This window comes from Echinops telfairi, unplaced genomic scaffold (assembly GCF_000313985.2).
Source record: "Echinops telfairi isolate 266 unplaced genomic scaffold, ASM31398v2 ScPeMD7_7421;HRSCAF=8459, whole genome shotgun sequence".
Lineage (NCBI taxonomy): Eukaryota > Metazoa > Chordata > Mammalia > Afrosoricida > Tenrecidae > Echinops > Echinops telfairi.
Window position 1 is genome coordinate 14,261,755 of NW_022111321.1, and position 19,347 is coordinate 14,281,101.

Consider the following 19,347-nt stretch of genomic DNA (forward strand, 5'->3'; position numbering starts at 1 on the left):
TCTCTCTCTCTCTCTCTCTCTCTCTCTCTCTCTCTCTCTCTCGCTCTCTTTAGTTTACTTAGCTAATGATAGCCAGAATAAAAGGTATGAAAATAAAACAATAAAATTCCATGGCAAACAACAGCTGCCCGGAGAAAGTAACTTCAATCCCAGGGAAGGACATGTGTAGAGAAATGGTGGAGACAGTTAACCCCAGAAGTCTTTTGTTAAATGAAAGGGTCGATGGTAACTTTGTTGCGGGGGAACTATTGCATGGTTGGATTTCACAAAAAGGAATATGGAGGTAGGTTGTTAATAGGAACTTAAAATAATTAACTGAGATTCAGTTTCTGGGAGCCATCTGGAATGGAGGAGTGAGGAAAATGAGATGCATGCTGAGAAGCCAGAGGACAGCCTGGGGATATTAAACCAAAACCCCAACTATTGCTCGTGAGTGGATCCCAACTCACATCAACCCTGTAAAGAATATACATCTCACAGGGAGCAGACCATCTCTTCTTTCTCCTGTGAGGCAGCTGGTCAGTGAGAACTACCAACCTTGTGGTTAGCAGCCCAAAGATTGGCCCATAATGTCACCAAGACTCTATGGTCAGTGGTAAATCTTCTATGAAAGGCTGAAGGAGATCAAAGGCTTCTAAAGAACAGTGATGCCTAATATTGAATTTAATGTTACTTTTATAATTGCTACATAAATGCTTTACTTCTTAATATAGTCAGTAAAATACGCTAAATATATTTAAGCTGTAAATGTGTGATCCTTTTTGCTTGTTGGAGTGGCTGTGGTGGTGGCTTTTGATTATTGGAAGAAAAAAACTTGAATTCTCAATCAGGACATGGCCAGCACAATTTAGAACTAGGACATGCTGATGGGTGGTAGTTTTATTACAGATTATAAAACATAAACTAAACAATCTGTCCAGAGAAAGGGGTTAGAGTCCAAAGCAACCAAGAGAATGTGAGTCCAGGAAACTGCAAACCATCATGGAGGGAGAGAGGCAACTGCTATTTCTTTAAATCTTGAGGGGAAACGTGAGTTAAGATAAAACCTGTGTTTCAAAATATTAACACCTTTACAGATATTAGTCACTGATGTGTAGTTTAATATAACATGTTTATTATTTCACATATGTGTGTTACCTAATATGGTCCTTAGAAAATGTTATTTTTATTCATATATGTGAGGTAGGGATTAAGAGAGTCCAGAGAAGCTAGTAAGTGAAATTGTTTCAGAGAGTATCTTGGACATGTTACAAATCAGTGGAGAGGAGAATCATGGTCCCTTAAGTAGAGAGTCTGTGAAAACGAGGAAGCCCCTCGATGACATGAGTTGACACAATAGCTGAAAACGTGGGGTCCAACATGGCCATCGGTGCTTGCAAAGACAGCACATGACAGGGTGGCATTTCATCCTTTCTGTGCAGGGTTGCTGTGAGTCAGAACTCACACGACTGCACGTAACAAGAACAAGTTACAAAATATCAACTGGCATGGGTAGGATGTGACCACAGGCTCTTTCTCCGAGGACTAGATTTGGAATCATTAAGGTTTGTTCTGCTTGATTAAGTCCATATTGTAATTGAAACCTCTTCAATTTATGGCCTTGGTTTGCCTGGTCTATTTTCCCACCTTTCCCCTCATGCAACTCTGCTATAAATACTTATGGTCTAGGCAAATTAGACTGCCCAGTGATTATTAATGATCTCTTCTCTATAGAGAGATATCACCTTTGACTTCAGAACAGATACTCTTCAATTATATTCTTAGCCTTCAGTTTCAATCACAATACGTACAAGATGAAGTTCACTAATAACTAATTTAGTACGCATGTGTATCTAATATGTATTTGATCTCTGAGGGTGAGGAGAATGTAAGGTGTCACTGGAATGCTTGGGTTGGTTTCAATGTGCCATCGAAATTCAACACAAGAACCTCATGTTGGATGTGAATTTCTGAACGGGTGAAACACAAGCATTTAGAATTACCTGGTGTCGATGAACAGAAAGCTATGAAATCCTTCTCCACATGGGCTTTCTTAATGGCATCATCTTCAAACTCACTTGGATCCAGTGAGGAGATGTCTGCAGAAAGTCCTGCTGAGTCCTTGACCCACACCTCTCCTTGGTTCCCTGGAAAGACAGGATTAGGTTTGTGTTATTAGCAACTACCAAAAGGCAAACTTTCTCCCCTAAACATTTCACACATGCTTATGTTTCATTCCCACGCACATATAGCTATATATCTCAGGCTAATATTTTTAGCAACTCCTATTGTTATTCTCTTACCACCTTCAAACACATTCTAACAGTGTGCAAGTATCAAACCCTCCGAACTAAAAGTAGTAACTTATTAGTCAAGCAGGACAGATCTCAGTCAGTCACACGGTCACGAACGTTACCCCCTTCCTTGATGACAGCACACATTCCTGTCACTAAGAAGACAAGAGAATGTAAACATCACTGAATGTATATAGATGATGAGGTCAGTACTCGAATGCCCCTCGCTGTTGTAGGCCTCACCACTCACCGCCACGGCAGGCCTGGATAATGATGACCTTGGGTTTGTCCTTCAAATGTGGACAGTTTTTGGTGTTCAACATTTGAAAGATAGTGTTGACTTCCAGTGCATCTGAGATTCCCTCCGAGTACTTTGTCCCACAAATACCATTCTGAATGCCATGTGACATGAACACAACAAAAGTACTGTCAGACGTCTCATGCTCTTTCCGGGTGGCAAACGCCTTCAGCTCTGCAATCATGTCCTGAAAGAAACCATGTCACAAGCTTGGACTTGGCTTTATTATCATGTCATAGAACAATCAAATACAGGGGCATCTTAGGTATCTTGGGGTACTATGGAAAACAATGGAGTGGAAAAGAACTGTCTCAATTCAGCAAGAGGTGAAGAGCATGAAATCACTCGCAGATGTCAAATGCAATGGGGGAGGGGAGGGGCCGATTATGGAGCCAATAGAACGGTTTCCAAAGATACGTTCTATATGCATTTGGTGCAAAACTCACCATGACAAGGGAAGGTATGTCATTAAGTGCCCTCTAAGGAGAAGAGCATCTTCAGGAACAGCAAAATATTGAGTGTCCCAGTTTTTCAAAAAGCTGTTTAAGACTGAGAGGAGGATGCGGTATATAAGCATTTGTCTATGGTACAATAGACTTTACCGGAGCAGTGAGATTTTCTTTCAAGTGCACGCTGTAGCCCAGTCCTTGTAGCAGCATAATCATTCCTTTGATGTCCACATCCGCTCCAGCCCTCTTAGGAAGACACTCAAATTCTGTGTTGCAGATGATGAGGGCAAGGCGTGTGCGGGTTGACTTTTCTCTTATGGGGTAAATCTGTGGAAATACAGATTGGATATGTAGTTTTACTTTCTTTAGTAAGTGATTCTCTAAATTAAATTTTTGTCATGAGGGTCCAAGGCAGTTTATTCTCTCTTCATTGTATCCAGTTTCCAATTTTAAGAACCACAAATTAAAACGAATCAGAATTCATGAGTGGAGATGTGACTTTGCAAATGCCCAAATTACAGTAAAGGATTAGACTAATTTTTTTTTCCGAGGTAAAGTTCTGAGGGATGCACCAGCCTTGAAACCTGAATGACTGGATTTTTTAAATGGCTCCTCAGTGACACTATTTGATGACAGGAAAAATCTTTAGCTATTTATACTTCAGATTCTGATAACTAATATAAATTATAGTTACTTTAGGGCTAAAGGTGTATGATATGTACAAGCTTAATGTCTGACACAGTAAACACTGAGTAGCTTCTGTGGTTAATGTCTCAATGTATTGGACCAAACTTAGAAAGCCTCGTATCATCCTAGAGTACTGGAAGATCGGAATCCATTATAGAAAAGGAGCAGTGTGATGAATTTTGAGAACCTCTCAATGAAATTCTCTCTAAGAAACAGCTATGGACCTTGAAACCATCTCAAATGGGTCTCTCTCCCTATCTTTTGACCTCAGTACCTCGGCTGACTTTTCATTCCATATTCTTTGTGCTGTTTCTGGTGGGCATAGCTTAAGAATCCCTCCTGGTCCTGAGAAGTTGAGCTCAGCTGGGTTGGACGGCACTGTCTGAGAAACTGCAAGAGACAAAAAACATCATAAATCATGGCATCTAGGCTTTTTGGCTCGACCCTCAGTACAGCATCCTGAGTGTATGAAGTGAGAGAGGAAGACAGGAAGGAGACCCTTGGGCTAGTTGTCAACATTGTTCAGTGAGTGCACTGTAATTGGACATGGTCCAAGCCAGAAGGATATTTCCTGTGGTGAGATACAGAGATCCACTTTCATCCTTCAGAAACAAGAATATTAAGATACAATCAGAAATATTTTGGTATGAAAAGCAGAAAAGGAGCTTTTCAAAGCTATGAATAAAAAAAACACTCAGAAAAAACTCTATGTTAGATAAAGAATAACACATAAATCTGTTCTGTAAGATGAAAAGTCTAGAATAAAAAAAAACGAACTAAATCTTCATTACTGTATTTATATATATTTTTTAAAAGATATGGTTTTCTACTTACTAATTTAGCTAATGGGTCTAATACTACACATTAAGAATATAAGGAGCAGAAGGCAAAGTTAAAGATTAAAAAGAAGAAGAATTTGGAAGTGGGAAAAATAGGACAATATAACAAGATATTGTTTTCATTTGTATGTTTCTTAAAAAAAAAAAATCCCTCCAGATTTCTTATCCTGCAAATCCAAATATTCATTTTTAACCTAGTAATAATGAGGAGAAGGAAAATTAAAACTGAAATGGGCTTAGAGTCTTTAGGGACAATAAGTTTATCTCAAACAAACAAGCAAAATTTTAAAATATTTGTGTTGTCTGCAGTGTGTGTACGTGAGGAGAAGAGGGAGGCATGAACAAGAAAGAGTAGGAAACTGAATGATAAATGTCATAATCATGGTAGACCCTTGATAAACACACAGTAATGCACATTGATTTCGTAAATATGTGGTCAGAGTTTTCACGGAGTTTCAAGTGAGAAGAGTTTTGAGGTTATATTTGATTTCAAATTAAACACCATCTGAAAAGTGATTACTTTCTCAGTAATTTAACACAATATTTGCCACTTTTAAAATAAAGATAAGTTATCCAGTTGTTTGGAGAATTCTTTTAAAATAAACTACTTAACTAAAAAATCACATTCAATTTTGAACTACAACTTGAAGAAGAATTTTAAGAACCTATTGAATAGTCAGAATATGTAAACCAAGGCAGCATAAAGTGTGTTGACTATAGAAGGCAAGCAATAATTAAAATTGTCATGTAAAGAAAAACTATAGAAACCATCGATAGGAAACATGTACTGTCTCTTCCTAGGAAAGTGGGAGAAACTGTGAAATATTAAATACAAAGGTTTTGCTGTCAATGATAATATTTCTAAGTGAAAGAATGTGTAAATTATGTACTCATGTCTTCATCTATGAAATCTTCAGCAAGCATGTGTAGGATAATCACTCCTAATGATTCAACAGAACAATTTCCGAACAGGGTCAACTTTCTCCCAAGTATGAAGTTCTTTTATTGTAAAAAGACACTTCATTCATCAATTTTAACAGACAAAAAAGGTCATTTCTGGATGAAATCATCCCAGAACTGGGGGTGAAAATGTGTTCTAGAACTATTAAAATACTGATTATGTACTAAGCATGAGGCTGTATTTACCAAAAATAAGATATGCTAAAAAGAAACCTAGATTTTACTGACCTTGTCTGATTAGAGCAGTGGATACTTTTAATAACTTCCTTGTCTTTTGAGAACTAGGAAATTCATATATTATTTACAATATATTCAATAATAATTTTTGCTTAATTTTGGTAATGGGGACTGATTAGCTATTCAAAAATATTGATTCATCCTCATTTAAGGCACAATAGCTAGTCTACATGTTCAACTACTCTTACAGTTAGGTGTGTGTCTATTAGTAGGTTCTAAGCAATGAAATAGGGACACAAGTAAGTAGTTCATCATGTTCTTGACAATTTCACTAACTGGATGGTAGGGACCAATATTCCTTACGCATAGTATGTGGCAGACATCAGATACAAAGGAGGAAGAGTTCTGCATGGCTGAATTACTATTTGAAGGCGATCTACCCATTTTATAATTTCTTGAGTAAAATTCATGAGTTAAATTACATTTACATAAGTTAAATTACAATTACACAAAATTGCATTTCTATTATATCTGAGTTATGATAATAGATTTTTTTATGTTGTGTTTTGCTTATTGTCTTTTTTTAAACTGCTTTCAATGTTACTTTAACTGTACAAGTGTACTTAGAGGGATTGTTACTGCTAAATTTGTATTTAGTTACAGCTTGGTGAAAGAGATTCTTACATGTGTATTCATTCATGCAAACTCAATAAGAGCTGGAGTTTTGGTGTTTCATTTATCACTTCTGAAATTGTCCATAGAACAGCCCATGGAGTATAGTTGGCATATAATGTATGCTATTTATTAGTGACACTGGAGAAGTCTTCCAGTGAAACTATATGTACCAACTATTGTTGTACGTGTAGTATGTTCCCAATACTCCATTAGGAAAAGTCAGACATAAGCCACCATGATTACTCTGTTCAAAACCTTTACCAAGAGAAACGTGAGGAGAGTTTTGGTGCACTATACCTGGGGGAGTTCTGACTATTAGAAGAGTCGAATCCTCACTGAAGGGCAGAATCTCTAAAGTGTGGTTACTTTTTAAATGTTGTAGATGAGTGAGTAGGAGATACAGGTGAATTGCACATTTCTAGTTTGAATGACTGGGTGCTGGTGGTGATAGTGACTAACGGGGAAGCCAGAAGCAAAGCGCATGGCAGGAATCCTGGACAATTCACCTTTGGGTATCAGAGAAAAGGATTCTGTATGAGCTTTGATTGAATCTGTTCAATCAAATTGTGGACACCTGAATAAAGAAGATTCAAATTCAAAGGGTTAGATTTGAGACACCTATTTAGAATATTTTAGTATATAAATAGATGAAGAAGCTATGGCAACTAATGGGAACATTGAAACAGGATGTTTAGGGAAAAAAGACAGAAGAATGATTTCTTTGAATTAGACCCTCATGGTTCACTTCATGGGTGAGTAGTTAATGCAAGAGAAGCGAGGGGTCAAAACAGGAACTTGCTCTACAAACTCCATTACCTTGCAGGAAAGGTGCTGCCATGGGCACAACTTGTGAAGAGTCACTTCTAGATTGAGAACCTGAGGAAATATAAAGAAATGTAAGAGGTTGTTCATTAACTTTGAAGAACATTGACACAATGTGTGGCAGACACCTCAGTGAAGTTCCCCCCCACCCCCACCCCACACTGGATAATTGATCAATACACCTGGTAAAGGTCTGACTCACCTGAAATCAAAACCTCAGTGGAAAGCAAAACCCTCTATGGCTGCAGTGAAGAAGCGGATAGTCATTTAACACTCAAAGCTGAACAATAGCATATTTGGAGAGGACTGTCTTTATCTCTGCTTTCTATGAACAAAGGGGAATTTAGACATAACCACAAATCTCTTGATATGAATGGCTCCTGGTCATTCTGGAAGAAACCCTTACAGTATGACAGCTTGTGCAAAGTGAAGTTTTCTACCTCATGGCTGAATTCTCTCTAAGGAGGACTATCAAGAAAAGGCATCTATGCTGTGTGCCTATCGTTGGATAGTTTATCACATCATCAAATGGCGAAGTGGTTTGCTAGAATACTCAGCTCCAGGTCTAAGATGAATTAGGGAGGTTGACAATTAGGAATTGTTTGGAGTCTGGGAGCTGTGGGATTCTGGAATATCCTGGAATTCTCATGGTCTTTCAAATGACTTTTCACCTTCATTTTAGAATCACTGATATTGGTGAAATGTCATCAAATTTCCCATAAAACTTGAAAATTGCTTCAGACTTAGTCCTATTTATTACTAATACTGCCCTTCTTTTTCCAACCAATGTTCATGAATAACTGAAATCCCCATGCTTGAGCGCGATTCCTTATGTGTAGCGTAGCTCGTTTTATGTGTTTCATGCTACTCTCTGATGATTTCTGGAAATTATTTTGTCATCTTAATTGCATGCATTCTGCTCTCGATTTTCTGCATTTTGTCTGGTTTTACTGTGGACACTAACGTAAAGGAAAAGCAACTGCTATGAATTGTTATTAGTTGGTGATAAACACTGGCCAGGAGTGTTTGGGATATTGGCGTATTTAGTGTCTTTCAAATTAAACCAAGTTGCATGCTAGGCTGTGCCCCAAAGCCTCTATCCTCATTTTGCTGAGGAAAGAGACATCCTTAGACAGGACCATCGCTCATTAGCTTGGGGATTTTAAAGGCACTTCCTTCCTAAGTGTTCTAGAAAAGGACACTGATGCAGCTAGGATGCTAACACCTAATGGTCCAAGCTCACTCTACGGTTTTCATTCATCAGCTGCGACGCCAGCTGGCCCATGAAGGTCATGGTCTCCCTGCCGTCTGTGGAATTTCCACTGTTGTGCCCGACTTTCAGGAGGAGAACACTGGAAACCTTTATCTACAGAATTTGGTTGCATAAAATCACTCAAATCGTTACTTTTTCCTCTGAGTTTTCCATCCTGATTGTTTATGCCAACAAGGATATGAAGTGACATCGATTTTATTTAGGGCTTTATATGACTCCACATAAATACATGTGCATAAGAAACTAGTGGCAGAAGCACTTCAAATTAATATGAGCTAGTAAATGGGAAACACTGCACATCTTTGGTTCACAGTGTCTATTGAATACAAGATTGTCATAATCCATGACCCTTTCTAATTAAAAAAAAAAGCCATCAAAAGTCCCACAAAACTTCAGTTCCAAGGAAACAAGTTGCAATTTTCCCACAACCCGCTCACCTACGCTGTTGGGCCAAGTAAAGCATCAAATTTCAAGAAAAATATCTAAAAGATCTCTTATTAAGACAGTAGCATACCTGTCGAGAAATGCCCTCTAAAACCCTCTCTCAGTGAAGTACAATGAATAAGTTAGCATACACGATAGCCATAGATGAGCCCTGATGGGTTGATGGGCAATTGTCGGACTGCTCGCCCCAAAGTGGCCGTTCAAAGCCACCATTTGCTACATGGGAGAGGCAGGAGGGCAGAATGAAGCTGTCTGCAAAATATACACCTTTGGAAAACCTATATAGGGGCACCATGAGTTCTAATTGACTCACGGAAAGTGAGTTGTGGTTTTGTAGTAATAGAAAAATATGGCAATGTATGAAGAGGGGAAAAAGCTACCACAAACATTACTAAAGGAATTTTGATCGATAACGTAGAGAGGCAGAATTCAGGATAGACATATCCCAGTGGGTTTTAACAACATGTCTAGAATTCAAGGAATGGATTGGAAGGAATGGAACAAGAAAGAAGCGTTGATTGATTTCCTATTAGTTTGAATGATGTTGTTTGTTCCTTTCAAAGTGTAGGTATGGGCCAGTGAGCAGATAATATGAAAAAGAATTGAGAGAAAATAAGAGATTCATAATAAATAGAGATAGCAGCTGCTAGGTCACACAGGACAGGCATAGCCTTTTCTGTTCCTTAGAAAATAGGTTTCATGTTTCCAAAGAACGTCTTCCTCATTTTAAATGATCGGGGAAGTGCCTCTGTGATCAGTGGCAGAGGCTGTTCTTCAGAGCTTCCATCTGAACAGTGTTGAGGACTAAACTGGACCATCGTGGGGAAAATGAAAAAAGCAAATGAAAACAAGAGGAGCCTGTAAGGAAGAAACCTCTTAATATTCTGATTTTCCTGTAAGCATTCACTGTATTCCTGAGTGTTTCACTATGAGTGTAGAATAAATTCCTCTTGGAAAGCACATTTTAAAAGGATATTACAAAGGTATTTTATTATAGATCTGTGGTTGAAAAGAAAAGCCTAAGGTCTTCATATCATTAAACTGTATGTTCATGCTGAGCGGGTCCCTGGATTTGGAAAATATACAAAATTGATAAGTGACTTGTGAAGAGACTGTGGGTACAGAATGAAGTTGTCCAAACATTCCCATCAGCTTCTAGAACTAACCACATGTACTGCACAACGCATGGATTCTAACTAACAGAAAGACAGAGGCCCAAGGCAGGAGGCTGAGATCTGCGAAAGAACTACCCAAAGCAGTGGAGCTGGGCCCACAGTGATCCAAGTCCTGCAGAGTTTGGATGTGTGGCTCCAGGTCTATAGAGCTGTCACGTGAGGCCAGGGCACTTACCCGGGGAGAGCTCCAGCTTCTCTGCCAGGTGGGGGTCTATTTCACAAAGATGGAAGATCCACACCTTGCACGCTTGGGGCCCTTTCTTAATGACAGAATCAATCAAAGCTCGGGCCTTATTCATGACAGTGGGATTTTCATCTCTTATTGTCTCCATCTCCTCTTGGCTCAGAACTTTATTTTCTAGGAGTTCATCCAGCAAGCCATTTATTGTGCCCTTGTTTACTGCTTGGATAAAGAGCGTTCTTTTTCCCTTGAGGACTTTGTCTGTTGGAAAAGATAGGGTTCCCCAAGTCATGAAAACAGCTTCATTTTCTTCGCATGTCAGTAGCAAGAAATAACCTCCTTCAAATAGAATTACCTTAAAATCTTTTCTTCCTGTATTTCAAGAGCCATGCTAACTGCAAGGTCAACTGTTCCAAACCACCAGTTGCTCCATAAGAGAAAGATTTGGGGCTTTCTACACCCATAAAGAGTTACAGCCTCAAAAACTCACTGGGGCAGTGTTATGGTCACTGTGAGTCCTCATAAACCCAATGACAGTGAGTTTGGGTTTGGGCTTTTTTTGTTTTGCACTTTTTTTTTTTGCTGTTGGCATTTCTGAGTAAGTATTGGACTGCTGAACACAATGTCAGTGGTTCAAACCCACCAACCTCTGAGGGAGAACATTGAGGCTATATGCTCCCTTAAAGATTTTCCACCTTGAAAATCACCTTCATAGCAGTGGGTTTGGACTGGATTTTTTTATATAATTAATCCCTTGTATAGAAAAATTTCCACATCTACTCCTATCACATTATCTTCCCCTAGTATTTACAAATGGAGTGGTCTGGAGATTAAGATTTTCTCTCTCTGAATAAACCGTGACCCATGTTTGCACCACCCGGAGCAAGGTTGAGTGATAGCTGTTTCTTTTGCTGGTTATAGCTGCCATTTTCCACCCTGGGCTGAATCTGCCCCTCAGCCAAGTTCCTCTCCTTTGAGGATTCCGTTTACAGTTTGCAAAACAACAGCAGGAATGTTCTTACAGGCCCACTGCCCCAGCAGGGTCCATCGTCACAAGTCCAATAGCTTCTAGGCACCGTATTTGCCTCTGCTCCCTGCCTGTTCTCCCACTTTCCCACCACTGCCTTACTTTACCATATAGACAGTCACACAATGCAATTTGGAATGCTGAAAAATACAACCCCTTGCAAAATTATTTTCCTCCTCCCAATAATACCATTTTGGAATGCTGAAAAATACAACCCCTTGAAAAATTATTTTCCTCCTCCCAATAATAACATTTTGGACAGTAAAAATCTCACCCTCCATGGCTTTCTCCTCTCACTCGTCTCTGGAGGTATGAAAACGAAAGCATTTTTACTTCCCTTTGGGGAGGAGTACGTACTCAGATTGAGAAATAACAGCTCTACATGCATATGCATGTCCTTTTTTCCCCTGCATGGAAATGAATCAGATTACTGAACCTGAGATTGCAGCAGGGTGTGTAGCCTTGGTAAATTATCTTCACTAGCACGTGGTCGGTGTCGGAGAAGAAAGAGGGCAGAGTTCTGTGGTACTCGGTACTCCTTGGAAGCCGTTCTGCCTTTAGGAGTGGAAAGATTTTTCACTGGTCAGATATTCCCTTACCTTAGCATTGATCCTGTTTTTCGTGAAGTTTTTAGTGTTGAAGAAAAGTTTACCACAGAATAATAACTTAGATAATGAACTCACAACTCATGTCATTGCTGTTTAATCATCCATTCTCTAGGTCAGGGGTTGAACTTTCCTGTGCATTAGTCGACCTATATGTAAAGAATACAACATAAAAATCATAATTATTGGAAGAAAATTTTGAAATTGCCTCAATATTGCCATATATGTTTTATTATGTATAGTACTACCATCGAGTCGATGTGACTCATAGCGACCCTGTAGGACCGTGTAGAGCTGCCCCAGTGGGTTTCCGAGACTGTAACTCTCTACGGGAGGAGAAAGGTTGGCCTTTCCCCGATGGAGTGGCTGGTGGTTTCAAACTGCTGACTCTTCAGATCATAGCCCAATGTACAACACTATGTACCTCCTACAATCTATAATATGTTGGCGTAGTGGTTATGTGTTGGGCTGCAATCCATATGGTATGCAGTTCAAAACCACCAGCAGTTCTGCGGGAGAAAGACTGAACTTTCTACTCCTGCACTTTCTATTCCTGTGAACAGTTACTGTTGCAGAAACCCACAGGGGGTCTCATTGACTCGATGACAACGAGGCTTTGATTATTACTATTAATATAAATATTTCACCTCACACACATACCAGGTGAATTCTGTGCAGGTAATTTTATGGTCGGGTGCGATAGAGTCCCTTCCCTGTCATGGTGACCCTATGCACAACGGAACAAAGCACTGTCTGCAGCCGAGCCATGTTAACAACTCTCGCTGTGTTTGAGGCCACTGCTGTAGCCCAGCGTCAATCCCTGTGGTTGACGACCTTCTTCTTTTTAGGCTAACCCTCTACTGAGCATGATAACTAGTCTATAGATTTAGCCTACCTGACCACATTGCATTGCATGTGAGATGAAGTTCCTCCATCCGCGCATCTAAGGAGCACTCTAGTCATACTCCTCTGAAGGTGGATTCGTTCATTCTTTTCACGGTCCATGCAATATACTACATTCTTCACCAACTCCTTAATTCAAAGTCACCAATTGTTCCATGGTCTTCCTCATTCATTATACAATGTTTGCACACATAGCAAGGAATTGAAAAGATCATTACTTTAGTTAGGCACACTTTAGTACTCCAAGTGACCTTTTCACTTGTAACTTTTTTAAGAAGAAAGAAGTATTTTGTAGAATACCTGTCCAATGCAGTGCATCATTTAATTTCCTGACTGCTGCTTCCAGGAGTATTGGTGTAGATCCAAGTAAAAGGAATGTCTTGACAGTTGAAGTATTTTCTCCATTTCATATTATGTTTCTTTGCGTCCACTGAAGTGTAATTTTGAAGGCTGTAATCTTTGATCGACCCTTGTTTTTCACCAATGACTTCAGTGAAGTTTGAACTTCTTCTTTCAATACTGTATTTTCTTGATGGTATACTGCCTCTTGAAATGACTGAATGTTGAGCAATACATTGTGGTACAGTGACTCTGTGTAGCCTTTCCTTTTTCTTCTTTTCCTTTTTGTTTTTTGCATAGCTGTACCTTGTTTTATTTATATTGCTAGATTTTGCAATGCTTAATGATTGGATCTCTTCATTGTTTTGACAGAGCCATAATGAAAAGTAACTTCATATTTCTTCTGTGATTTTTGTATTTCCTGCAGTTTTATTGGCAAGTTACATATCATATAATTCAATAGTTCAATCATCCAGTCATACCAAGGGGAATTGGACAATCATCCCCACATTAATTTTAGAGTATCCCCTACCCCATGGTTATATCACCTTTAAGACGAGTTCTGCAATCCCAATCTGTTCTAGTGCTCCTCCCATGCCCATCTTCATTATCCACTCTTGAAATCCCCTCCCTCCCTATCATACACCCCCACCTCTGTGTTCCCTATAGCCCCTTGTATCCATCGTTATCCTTGTGCATCCACTCCTCCTGTGCTTCCCTGCTGGGAAACCCGACAGAAAACCACAAAAAACGAGATCACCTAAGGTGGTAAGGATAAAACATAATAGTAGACAGACAAAAATGCAGATATGCATAAGAAGGAAATAAAACCCCCAAGCATTCAAAAATCCAGGGAAGCAATTTCTGTCATGGAACCAGGAAGAGACATTTGCACCCAGAATAAATTCAGATCGGGTCTACAGGGTGGTCAACCAGCCAAGTTAGAGCCAGCAGATCAAGATCACAATGGTCTATGCCTGATAGAAAGGCTGCTCTAGATGCTTGCCTATGCCTAGAAAGGATCTGCTTAGTCTGGCTAAGTACTCTGCAGACTGGCTTTGGGCTCCCACAGCCCCCCCAAAGCCCTCCACAATTTGGGTGTTCATCATTTTTGTTATCTTTGGATCACTCTAGCTGATGTGCTTCTGCCATGTGGACTTAGTTAACTTCTCTCTCAAATAGCTGCTTTTTGAATTCAAGCCTTTAAGACCCCAGACACTATGCCAATGGATAGCCAGGTGCCATCTGCTTCCTTCACCACACTTTACTGTAGCACCCTTATCTTCAGTGATCTTTTCATGAAGATGTGCATCAAGCAGTACCACGATGTCAGAACTGATTGTTCTTAAGCCCCCTTCTCTTGATGTTCCAACATTGTTCAACCTTTTGCACCTACAATCCTTCAATATTGCAACTTCATTTTACATGTTTTCTTCAGAGCTTTCAGTGGAGAAATGTAAAGTGGGTTCTGTCTTTTCATTTTTTAAACTCCAGGTTTTTACACATACTTTGTCTTCTTGAGCCATCCATTCGAAATTGTCTCTCCTGCTTCTTTGACATCATGATTTCTTCTTTGCTTTAGCTACTCTATATTCAAAAACAAGTTTCAGAGTGTATCCATTTTGGTGTTTTCTTACTTGTGTGTGTTTAATGATCTTTAAATTAAATATTTTAATAATGATCTTTTAATTCTTTATGCATAATACCTTTTATGTCATAAGACAACTCATCTGGTCATTTGTGTTCAATGCAGAAATCTGTCCTTGAAGTGGTCTCTAAATTCATATGGGACATCCTCAATGTTTTACCTTGTCTTTGATAGTTTGTTTTTTTTAATATTCATCAGCTTCAACTTCAACTTGTATATGAAGAATTAATGGTCTGTGTGTAGTCCTTATTCTAACTAATGGTAATGAAACTCTCCATTTTCTTTTTCCACACATGTAGTCACTTTGATTCCTGTGCATTCCATTCAGCAAAAGCCATGTGTATAGAACCATACGTATTATTATAAAAATATATTTGTAAAGAATAAATTGTGAAATTGTCTGTCGAAAAATCCCTCATCAATGTCATATTTCCATTACTGGTCCTTCTTCCTTATTTCCAACTTTTGCACTAGAAACATAAGTAATTATTAATTCATCTTGCTTGTATGTTTTATCAATATCAGACTCCAGATGTTGGGGGAAATCTTCAGTTTGTTCAGCATTGCCACCAGTCATTAGTACATACATGTTGATAAGATTAACTGGCCTTCCTTGTACCAGGATGGATAGTATCTGTAATTGATAGCATTGTACTTCAGAATACGTGAAATCCGAGCCACTGTAGCGGACAGGGAGTAATTGCCCTTGTGGGTTTCTTTCTCCCTCAGAGTGGCCGATAGTTTCTGACTGCCACCTACGAAGATTGCCGCCCAACCTGTAACCACTGTGAACACAGGGACTCCCCCTCTTCAGAACAGATCTGAAATATTCTTCTAGAATAAGGAATGTGACTACATTGTTCTTCAACTCTTTTGCCTGATACAGTAGATCATATAATTGCCTGAGTCAACATGGCCCATTCCCGTCCACTTTAGTTCACTCGTGATTAGGAAGTGATCTTTATGAATCCATTTCATTTTGATAACTCCCCAATTTCTAGATTTATACTTGATAGATTTTATGTTCCAACTAGTCATGGATGTTTGCTGCTGTTTGTTTTCATTTTGAATTGTGCCACATCCATGAATTAGGGTCTTGAAAGCTTTATTCCATCCTATCATTAATGTTGTCCATACTTCGAGGAGGCAGCTATATCCCAGTTATATGTTTAGTGCCTTCCTATCTGAGGAACTCCCCTGGCATTATATAAGACAATGCTCACCTCATGCTTATAATATTTTACTGGCTATTGTTTTTAGAAGTAGTTCAGCAGGACCTTCTTCTTAGTCTGTTTTAGTCCAAAAGTTCCACTGACATCTCTGTACCACGATGACCTTACTAGTCTTTAAAGTACCAGTAGCATGCCTCCCAGAATCACCGCCCCATGTAAGATATCACGTTACAACAAACTGAACCAACACATACGTGATGGGCAGGTGATGGGCAGGTTAACTTTCCTTTTGTGAGAGATAATTTCTAGACATTTCCTTCACGGATTCATTTAAAAATTGGGTATATATGACCAACCCCTTGGCAGACAGCGTTCCAGGTTCTGAAGCTATAATTGCAAACATAATAGACATTAGCCTTGCCCATGTGCTACACATTTGGGAGAGCAAGATAACATAAAAACCAAGAAGAAAGTGTTATATTCAAAATGGTAAAGGGTGGTAAGTACTAAGGAGAAGAAATTAACCACAGAAGTGCATTATAAAATATTGGAGGAATCAGTGGAAATTAGTCAGGGGATTAGGGAAGACTCATAGAGAAGATTATTGTTTTGTTTTTAAGTGTATGTTCAAATAATTGTCCCATTAATTATCTCTATGTGACCAACTGATAGTATCAGCACATTTGCTGAAAAGTGAATTAATGCAAAAATACAGAAGTTTTTCTTTCAAGCTTATCATTAATATTGTCAGAAAAATAATCTCTTTATTATTGAGTTATTATATTAAGGAAATAAGGATCCAAAATTACAAAAATTTCTGTGTGTGCTTACATTTACATACATGTTCACAAGAGCTATCTAAACAATATCAGAAACCAGATTATCATTATTTTTGAACTTTGTACAATGGAGAAAAAACTTAGTCATTTGCCATGTGACTTGTAATTTTTTTACTTGAGTTCTAAGTTGAAAGTTGAATTTATTTCAATTGTGGGAGAATACACTGCATAGTAAGATAATTATGTATATGTCAATCTAAGGATTGTGTCCAGAGGTTTTTGTCTGAACTTTTCCATTTCCCCAATCAAATTTACAGTCGGGGGTGCCTTACACAACATTTGTGACAGGGAGGAAAGCAGAAAGTGCATGTTTCCCTCCACCGTCTTATTCATTCCTCCACATGCCATGCCTAAATCTCTTAAAATATCACTTGAATAAACTTGAGACAACAATATCAGGACATGGTATTAAAGGATATGAAGACAAATAAAGAGTATAAGGAGAAGATATCAGACTAAAGGAAAGAAACATAAAGAGAATGTTCCAAAACCCCAAACCAATCTCACGGTCATTGACTGGATGCCTACTCACAGTGAGCCTGTAGGAGAGCGCAGCGCTGCCCCTGTGAGTTATCTGTGATGACCACTGTTTATGGGAGTTTTAGTCCCATCTTTCTCCCCCAGAGCGGCTTTTGCTTTCTAATTGTGGACTTTAGCAATCACAGCCCTACACATAACCGTTAACTGAATGACTCCAGTCTCATGACAAAGTTGCTTAGGTTTCTCCACCAATGAAGGAAGCACACCCCTGAGTTGAAAGCATCCAATGGGACATCCATACCGAAGAGGGGAATGGCAAGTGGTCCATGTGATGGTGCAGAACCATAAGCTATGAAACTTGGAACCAACCCAAGTGTTCCGTGTAAGTCCAGGGATAACCGACTTGTACTTTATGCAAACAATGATATTACCCAGCAATAAAGGTACAAATTATTCAAACAAGGTGAAAACCAAACAGAAAACCCATATTCAACAGAATACATACTTTTATTTTTCCAATTTTATACTGTATGTATACAGTATGTACAACAAATGTATTGATAGAAGTCAAATCACAGCTTGCTTGGGAAGCGTGTGGAAAGAGAGGATTCACATGGAACTTGTTGAGGAAGATGGAAATATTCTACAGGTTTGGGTTTTTTTTGGTGAGAGTGTTAATGTTGAATAAGATGCCTTGTAGTTAACTTTCCCTCTTAGCCTCTCTATTACAGAATAGAACTGCCCATAGTGTGTTCAAGGTGGTAATCTTCAAGGGAAGAGATTGCCAGGCCTTCTCCAATGGAGGCAAGATCTGGGCTCAAACCGATTTTCAGTTGGCAGGCAAGTTCTTAGCCATTACACCACCAAAGCTCCTGAACGCGTTATTCTGTTACATGTCTTTGTCACTAATACACGCACCTTTACAATAAGAATATTTTACTGTATTTCTATTATACCACAACAAAATTAATTGTTTTCAAAATGTCTAGAAGCACCAAAGCAGTAAGTAAATTAATCAGCACTTTACCATTCTCTATTCAACTCAACCCATCTCCATAAAAAAAATAAAAATAAAAAACAGCTAAACCCACTGCCATCCAGTTCATGGCTACCTACAGCGACTCTATAGGGTAGGGTAGAATTGTCTCTGAGAATTTCCAAGATAAGGCAGCCTAGATTTTCTTCCTCAAAGCAGGTTGGTGTTTTTTAACAGTTGACCCTGAGGATCACAGTCCAAATGTAACCATAACACCACAAGGGATCCTTGCTGAGGAGTGGGGGTAGGAATAATAAGCAGGAATAATATTGCAAGACTCTAAAACTTGGAATTTTTTTCCAAATGAGGAAAATTCTGAGTCAAGAAAAAATACTTTAAAAGTGGTAAAAAAAAATAAAGAAGGGTTTGGTTTTTTCATATGCCTCTGTCTCACCCTTATCTGAAGATTTTAAGCTAAGGTAGTCCACAGGCAAAATAATATCTCAAATCAATAACCCAACTTCACTTCTTGAGTAACCCAGCATTAAAAATAAAAGTACACTGACCCAAAGTAATCAAAAAACAGAGAAATAATTATACAACAAAGGCATACTAGACAGACATGAAATAAAGCATTAAAAAGTTAATTAAGCCAAATATGGGCTTTGAAATTATAAATAAAATGGACAAACAGTAGGTAGATTGACAAAGTAAAAAAAGATAATTGAAACAAATAACTAAAATTAACATGAAAGTGGTATCATTACAAAGAGCTAGAGATCATAAAATAATGACTATGAAGGATGTATGGGAATAAATCTAGATGATTTAGATAACTATCTATAAATAGTGTCTTAATTTCATTGTAATCAAGAGTAATCACAACAACAACAAATACGGTGAATGAGTGTATAGTTTTAAATAACAAAAATTATTTCTCCGACATGTCTCTCTCCCCACTGTCTGCTCGGCTCTGCACCATATATTGCACCATTCAGACATCAATAGGGTTACACCCACTCTACTCTCCTATGACCCCATGGACAGAACAAAACATAATCACAATGTATAGATAAGGTTATACCAAACATTTAAAGAATTAATA

General features: G+C 38.6%; 1 protein-coding gene across 2 annotated transcripts in view; it reads right to left on the reverse strand.

The window, feature by feature from the left end:
* The window catches only part of LOC101653570 (caspase-1), a 14,759-nt gene extending 3,156 nt beyond the window's left edge, over positions 1-11,603 (reverse strand). For both annotated transcript variants that reach the window (XM_045297784.1, XM_045297783.1), the window contains exons 1-7: positions 11,555-11,603; positions 10,248-10,514; positions 7,175-7,234; positions 3,982-4,097; positions 3,174-3,347; positions 2,524-2,758; positions 1,983-2,126 (exon numbers count right to left, since the gene is read on the reverse strand). In XM_045297784.1, coding sequence (XP_045153719.1) covers positions 1,983-2,126; positions 2,524-2,758; positions 3,174-3,347; positions 3,982-4,097; positions 7,175-7,234; positions 10,248-10,514; positions 11,555-11,561 — 1,003 coding nt within the window. In that variant the 5' untranslated portion in view covers positions 11,562-11,603. The remainder of the gene's footprint in view (positions 1-1,982; positions 2,127-2,523; positions 2,759-3,173; positions 3,348-3,981; positions 4,098-7,174; positions 7,235-10,247; positions 10,515-11,554) is intronic.
* Between the last annotated feature and the right edge of the window lie 7,744 nt (positions 11,604-19,347).